Source organism: Mercenaria mercenaria, chromosome 11 (assembly GCF_021730395.1).
Source record: "Mercenaria mercenaria strain notata chromosome 11, MADL_Memer_1, whole genome shotgun sequence".
Taxonomy (NCBI): domain Eukaryota; kingdom Metazoa; phylum Mollusca; class Bivalvia; order Venerida; family Veneridae; genus Mercenaria; species Mercenaria mercenaria.
In genome coordinates, this window is record NC_069371.1 from 61,805,191 (window position 1) to 61,813,359 (window position 8,169).

The window sequence follows — 8,169 nt, forward strand, 5'->3', positions numbered from 1 at the left end:
GAGCCACCCATTATAACCAGAGCCACCAATTGCAACCAGAGTCATAATGCAACCAGAGTCACACATTGTAACCAAAGCCATCCATTGCAACCAGAGTCACATATTGCAACCAGAGTCACACATTGCAACAAGAGCCACCCTTGCAACTAGAGTCACAGATTGCAACCAGAGCCACCAATTGATACAAAAGTCACATATTGCAACCAGAGTCACACATTGTAACCAGTGCCAACCATTGCAACCAGAGTCACACGTTGTAACCAGAGTCACACATTGTAGCCAGTGTCACACCTTGCAACGGCAGTCAACCGTTGAGACCAGAGCCAGTCATTGCAATTGATGGCATTGGTTGCAATAGGCGACTCTAACTCTGGTTGCAAGGCATAGCTCTGGATGCAATGAGTGGTTCTAGATAAAATGTGATACTCTCGTCGCAATGCTTAGCTGTGGTTACTATGTGTGACTCTCGTTGTAATGGGTGGCTCTGGTTGCAATGAATAGCTCTAGATACAATGTGACGCTGTCGTCGCAACGGATAACTCTGGTTCCTATTTGAGACTCTGGTTGCAATGGGTTGCTCTGCTTGCAATGGATAGATCTAGATACAATGTGACACTCTCGTCGCAATGCACATCTCTGGTTACTATGCGAGACTCTGGTTGCAATGTGTGGCTCTGATTACAATGTTCGCCTGTGTTAGCAAGGCGTGGCTCTGGGGGCAATGTGTGGCCCTAGCTACAAATGGTGACTGATTGCTATAGGTGGCTCTGGTTTCAATTTGTGACTCTGATTGCTATAGGTGACCACCCATTGTAATCAGTGTATGCCTCTTGATGCATATTCTTGATGAATTTGACAGGGTCAATTCTCAACGTTGGAAAATGACCCATGGGGTCTATTTTCAACGGGGTCAGTATTTATGTTACACCCGCCGTGGTTGTATACGGTAACTAAAATGCTGTTGAAAAACAGTGTTAAACATACTACTCGTGCACGGTATTTGTAACGATAACATGTTTATGTTATTATTGAGAAAAGGGGAATCAGGTTACAATATAGTTGTACTACTTTTGAATCGTATTATATTGACTATAAAGAAAACCGTGATTTACCATAAAGTAAACACTGAATTACCAATAAACTACATCTAAGGTTAAAAAGTAAGAGGGGAAGACCACTGCATTGGAGATAATTATGTACTAAAGCAAAAGAGGAAGTAAATAGACATAACGATACAAAATGGCGACTAGTTTAGACAGGCTTTCTGATGAAACATTTGATTTGCTCTGTTCGCCGTGTAAACGTAAGCATATTAACAAAGAAGCTGACAAATACAGCGTTGACTGTTCGGACTATTACTGTTCAATATGTGTGAAGTTTCATGAGGATATTCCCGCTCTATCTGGACATAAGATTCTGGACAAGGGACAGTTTCAACATGGGACCAGCCAAGCATTGCCAATGGTACCAACCGAGCGATGTGACAGACACAATTATAAACCTGTGGATATGTACTGTAAAAACCACGATGATGTCAGCTGCTCTACATGTATGGCTGTTGAACACAGGTAAATGCATAAGTTTATGTAGAAATTATAATCTACAGTACATACATTCTTTATAGTAAAATCAACATTGCGAAGTATGTCAGTCTTATTAAAAATTTGTTTAGACAGAGAATCGGATACAGCCTATATTATAGGCTTAATTTCTTATAACGTATCTGTACATAACAAGTATATCTGTTATACTATATCGTTTTTCAATGAAGATTTAGATCTTCCAACAATTTTAAGCGGTTTTATATTAGTCTTGAAAAAAAACGTTGTCTGTAGTTGGCTATGAGGTCGGCAATCGTAGGTCGATTTTCAATTTCTAAATTTAGGTCGTAGATCATCATTCAGTGCGGACACAGAACGGAAATCATTGATAGACATTCAATGTAGACCCGGGACTGCAATCGTTTATAAAAATTAAAAAAAAAGTTTAATTCATAAATCGGCATTCAGTGCAGACCCAGGACTGCAATCGTTAATAAACATTAAAAAAGTTTAGGTCGTAGATTACCATTCAGTGTAGACCAAGGTATGCAGTCATAGATCGACACTCAATGTAGAACCAGGGCTGCAGTCGTAAATAAACATTCAAAAACGTTTAGGTCGTAGATCACCATTAAGTGTAGACCAAGGACTTCAGTCGTAGATCGACATTCAATGTAGATACGGGATTGCAGTAGTAACCAGAATTCATCAGGCCTGCATTCGTAGATCGACATTCAATGTAGACTCGCATCTGCAGTCGTACATCAACATGTAGTGAAGAACCGAGTCTGCAATCACACATCAACATTCAGGAAAGTCTAGGTCAACGTATATTGACATTTAATTTTCAAAATTGTCCAGAACGTAGATTAATATTTAATGTAGACTAAGGTAGATGAACGTTAAAAAGTCTCGGTTGTACATCAGCATTTGATAAAGCCCAACACGTAGTAGATTGCTCTCCTGCATGGTCCGCGTCGTAGATCAACATTCACTGCAGACCCTGGTCTGCAATCTAAGATCGATATGCAAGAAATATAGTTCATACATCGACTGTTAAAAAAGTCCGTATTCTTAAAAGTTTAGGTCATACAACGACATTTGAAAACGTCTAGGTCATGAATCAAAATTCAAAGCAGTCTTGGTTGTATTTCGACATTCGAATAGATACTGGATGTAGATTAACATTCAAGAAAGTCGATGTCGTAGATAAACATTTAAAACACTCTAGGTTCTAGATCTACATTTGAAAAGTCTAGGTCGTAGATCGACATTCGAAAAAGTCTAGGACGTAAATCGACATTCATAAATGTCCATGTCGTAGATCGACAATCGAAAAACTCAAGTTCGTAGATCCACATAGGAAAATGTCAAGGCCGGAGATCAACATTAAAAGATTTTGGGTCGTGAATCGATATTCGAATATGTCTAGATCGTAGATCAACATTTGAAAAAAGTCTAGGTCGTAGATCGAAAGTCCAGGTCTTAGATCGACAATGAAAAATTCTAGGTAGTACATCGACATTTGAAAATGTCCACGTCATAGATCGATATTCAAAGATGTCAAGGTCGTAGATAAATATTTGAAAAAAAAAATTGTAGATCGACATTAAAAAAGTCTAGGTCGTAGAACGACATTCAGAAATGTCCAGGCTGTATATTGTAATTCAAAATTGTTGTGTTGGGTTTAACGTCGCACCGACACAATTATAGGTCATATGGCGACTTTCCAGCTTTGATGGTAGAGGAAGACCCCAGGTGCCCCTCCGTGCATTATTTCATCACTGGCGGGCACCTGGGTAGAACAACCGACCTTCTGTAAGCAAGCTCGATGGCTTCCTCACATGTCACATGAAGAATTCAACGCCCAGAGTAAGGCTCTAAACCACATCGATGAGGGGCAAGTGATTTGAAGTCAGCGACCTTAACCACTCGGCCATGGAGGCCCCTCGTTCAAAATTGTTCATGCGAAGATCAGCATTTATGTTTATATATAACGTCAAAATTGACTAATAGAACAACATTCAACGTAGATCAAGGTCTGCAGTCGTACATCAGCATTCAAAAATATACATGTAGGTCTTAGATCAACATTCAATGTAGATCCATTCAAAATTGTTCATGCAAAGATCAGCATTTATTTTTCTATAAAGTCAAAACTTGGCTGTTGATGTACGTCTGCAATCGTAATTCAATTTGATCCAAACTTGTCCATTTTAGAAGTTTACGATTTTTTCAAAGAGGATACTATATTTTATCATAAAGACTTAAAATAGTTTTTTTTTATCTATAATTGATGTAGTTTACTCGGTACAATCATTATAATATTTTTGCCCGTACGCATCTGAAAATTAGAATTCTTAATTTCCATTTTGCTCTATGTAAGTATTGTATTGAAGCTGTGCATGAAATGTGCATTCTGAATAAACAAACCGCTCAGCAAAAGCTCATCACTATAGATTTGCGAAGCCTTGAATAAATTTATGAAAATTCCAAAATGATTTGTCAATGTTCGTCATTCTCAATTTCAAGGTTCAATAATACGGACCCAGTCACAGCTTCCTTCAACTACCCGTTGAAAACCTGCCACGTAATATGGCGGGAGTGCAGCTGCAAGGGTCTGGTTGAATGATAGCATTGGCATGTTCATCTTCATTCGCACCAATCATCGGTTCGTCATATTCCAGAGAGAAACCATAGTAGACCCCTGGTGTGCCAGAATGTTTCATCTTATGATGTTAAAAGTGAGAATCTCTTTGTGTTTACAAAGCTTTTATTTTCACAAATGTATTCTTTATTCAAAAATGAATATCGAAAAGGAATAAGATACCAGTCAACTTTTAGGTATTCGAGGATATACAATGACTGAAACATTTACTTGTTGGGATTTAATTTCGTTGATTGACTCAACCACGAAATTAACGAAAATTAGTCCCCCATGAATATAACTGATTTTACAGTCTTTATAAGTTTTATTAATGATTTTTAAAGTGTTTTTAAGTTTGACTGAGTATGTATATAGGTGTTATTTTTCGGAAATAATAACACTTAATGTTGACCTAACACCTTAACAATTTTAAATGTAGATTTTTATGTATCCAAATCTACGATCTGGGCTTTTTTAAAATATTGATCAACATCTTCAAATGCAGATCTACGACCGAGACATTTTATCAAGGTTGATCTGAGATTGCAGACCTGAGTCTGTCTTGAATATCTCTAAAAGACCATAATATTTTGAAAATTAAATGTCACCTTACAACCTAGACCTTTTCGAACGTAGATCTACCACTTAGACTTTATTGACTGGTGACTCGATTTTACATTGAATGTCGATCAACAATTGAAGTCCCAGGTCTACGTTGAATATCGATCTACGATTGCAGTCCCGTGTCTACATTGAATGTTGATCTACGATTGTAGCCCCGGTTCTACATTGAATGTGGATCTGCGATTATATCCCGGGTCTACACTGAAAGTCGATCTACGATTGCAGTCCCGGGTCTATACATAGAATGTTGATTGCAGACTTGGTTCTACATTGAATTTCGATCCGGGTCTACTCTTAATGTCGATCAACGATTGCAGTCCTGGGTCTACATTGAATGTCGATCTACGATTGCAGTCCCGGATCTACATTGAATGTCGATCTACGATTGCAGTCCCAGGTCTATATTGAACGTCGATCTACGATTGCAGTCCCAGGTCTACATTGAATGTCCATCAACGATTGTAGTCCCGGGTCTACATTGAATGTCGATCTACGATTGAAGTCCCGGGTCTACATTGAATGTCGATCTACGATTGCAGTCCCGGGTCTACATTGAACGTCGATCTACGATTGCAGTCCCGGGTCTACATTGAATGTCGATCTACGATTGTAGTTCCGGGTCTACATTGAATGTCGGTCTAAGATTGCAGTCCCGGGTCTACATTGAATGTCGATCTACAATTGCAGTCCCGTGTCTTCATTGAATGCCGATCTACGATCGCAAACCCGTATCTACATTGAATGTCGGTCTAAGATTGCAGTCCTGGGCCTACATTGAATGTCTATCTACAGTTGCAGTCCTGTGTCTTCATTGAATGCCGATCTACGATTGCAGACCCGTATCTACATTGAATGCCGATCTAAGATTGCAGTCCCGTGTCTACATTGAATGTCGATCTACAATCGCAGTCCCGTGTCTACATTGAATGCCGATCTACAATTACAGTCCCGTGTCTACATTGAATGCCGATCTACGATTGAAGACCCGTATCTACATTGAATGCCGATCTACGACTGCAGACCCGTATCTCAATTGAATGCCGATCTACGATTGCAGACCCCTATCTACATTGAATACCGTACTATGAGATAAACAATTTTAAAAACTAAATTTCGATCTACGATTGTCGGTCTCATAGACAACTTTGCACATCTCTTTAAAAAAACATTATTGTACCACACCACATATACATTCTGAGCAGCACATGGGATAAAAGTAGGCCAGTAGAATCAAATATGTTAAAGTCGATGTTATTCTATGACCGTATCTATGTGTTTTCCAGGTTATGTAAAGATATCTTCTATATCCCCGAATTCATCCAGAACAAGGCCAACATACCTGATCCTAAAGATGTTTTGAAAGCACTAGAAGCAACAGAGGATAAAGTTACCCAGCATCTTTGCAAGTTCTAACGTGAAAAAGAACGACTTTCGAACAACAGGACAGAGGTATTTGAGAAAATTGAAAAGATTGCAGAAGAAATGAAGCAGCGAGTTGATAAACTTAAACAGGACTCTATGAAGAAGTCAGCAGATATGTTTCAACCCGTGGAAATTATGACTGATCAGAATATTTCTGTGTTACAGTCTATGAAATCCAGCATCTCGTCTGCTAAAGAAAAGGTTTCATCATCTGGTAACAACATATCGCAAGTGTTTGTCAACACAAAGAAGGCTCAAAACGAAGCTTCTAAAGTCAGGAAACGTGCTGATGAATGTAACATATCTTACCAAACTGTTGATATAGAGTTTGAGAAGGATCAGACATTATCGAAACTGCTAAATGAGATGACTGCCCTTGGCAAGGTTACACAACGTGATGTTAGAAAAGTTCAACCAACATCTGATAGTAAGAAATTACAAAAGGACAGCAAAACTCTTTTTCAGATTAAAGATAAAAAGAAATATAGCGTCAAGGTCTCATCAGACAGTAACGCCATGTTACATTAACAGTGCCTGTGCTCTTGAAGATGGAACACTAGTACTTGCTGATCGTGATAACCGGAAACTAAAACGTGTAGAAAGTAGCAACTACACAGTTACTGATTCCTGTTATCTATCTGCTTACCCATGGCAAGTATGTGCTGTAAATAACCAGGAAGTTGCTGTCAGTTGTGGGAGAGCTGGAGTTAAGTTTGTTTCCCTTCAACCCAAAATGACAGTTACCAGACAGATAAACCCTGGTCATACATGTAGAGGATTAGCATATGTTGACGGACATCTGTATATTACAGACGTGGATTCAGTTTATGAATATACTACAACAGGAACAATGCTTCGCCAGTTCACTAAGAACCAGTCGGGAAAACCGATTTTTTGCAATATATACAGTTTAGCAGTTAGTGGTGACGGTGGTAAGATTTATGTTGCTGATAGAAAGAATGGTCTTGTTTCTATTGACAGAACGGGCAAGGTACTCGGGGTATTCAATAGTCTGAAAGTAAGAAGCCCTGAAGATATTTTGGTAACAGACAACGGAAGTGTACTTGTTTGTGGATATGACTCTAAAAATATCGTACAATTTGGATCCGACTGCGAGATGATCGGAGAGGTAGATCTACTAAAATCAAATAGTAACGAGAAAGGATGTACATCTATCTGCTATAGTTCATTCAGTTCAAAAGTAATCGTAGGTCGTTATAGCACAAATGAGATTGAAGTGTATGAGCTCATTTAAATGACACTGTGTAGACAATTCATATTGTACATGTTTCTACAAAACATTTTCTTAGTAATTACGGAAGCCTTTAGGGTCATATTGTCCTGTTGTTACTTCAACCTCTTTTTTATTTTCTTCATGCCTTAATGGTAATAATACTGCACTCAGCACGAAATAAAAACAGACTTATTTTGCCTTCAGATGTACATTCGTTGTTTATTTTGCAAAACTCGATTCAGAAAAAATATACTTGGATATTTCAAAGATAACAAGAGCTGTCCGTAAGACAGCGCGCTCCCCTATTCGGCAATTTACAGTAAAATGAATTTATCTATTATTCATTAATAAGAGACCTCTACTTTAAAGGGAAGATACAAGTCATTATCTTATATTATACTAAAGTTATATCCAGGAAACGAAGATTGCCAAAACACTTTAAGTATGCAAGGCGTATAATTCCGTCAAACATACAATTAGAGTTATGGGGATTGTAATCACACATGCAGATAATGATTGTAAAGAAATTTGTTTGATTTCAAGTCATTATATATAAGTACCAACGATACTAGTATGTCTATAAACGAAGCTTTAGAAAAAAAAACACATTAAAATAATTCCAATTATAACAACTAGCAGACCTTGGGTATAATGGGCCCAGCCCCAGCACATACTTTGTTTGTATGCTGAACAATGTTTAT

General features: G+C 38.2%; 1 protein-coding gene across 2 annotated transcripts; it reads left to right on the forward strand.

The window, feature by feature from the left end:
• The first annotated feature begins 720 nt into the window (after positions 1-720).
• LOC123532364 (transcription intermediary factor 1-alpha-like) lies at positions 721-7,671 on the forward strand. Of its 2 annotated transcripts, none has more exons than XM_045313786.2 (2): positions 721-1,568; positions 6,096-7,671. In XM_045313786.2, exons 1-2 carry the CDS (start codon positions 1,240-1,242, stop codon positions 6,223-6,225), a joined length of 459 nt encoding a protein of 152 aa, XP_045169721.2. In that variant the 5' UTR covers positions 721-1,239; the 3' UTR covers positions 6,226-7,671. The 2 variants fall into 2 exon arrangements, with proteins under 2 accessions (XP_045169721.2, XP_053373515.1); XM_053517540.1 differs by having other exon boundaries at positions 736-1,568.
• The last annotated feature ends 498 nt before the right edge of the window (positions 7,672-8,169 follow it).

Excerpts from the sequence above, each read along its gene's own strand:
- LOC123532364 (XM_053517540.1), top strand. The coding sequence starts at position 6,632 with ATGTTAGAAAAGTTCAACCAACATCTGATAGTAAGAAATTACAAAAGG.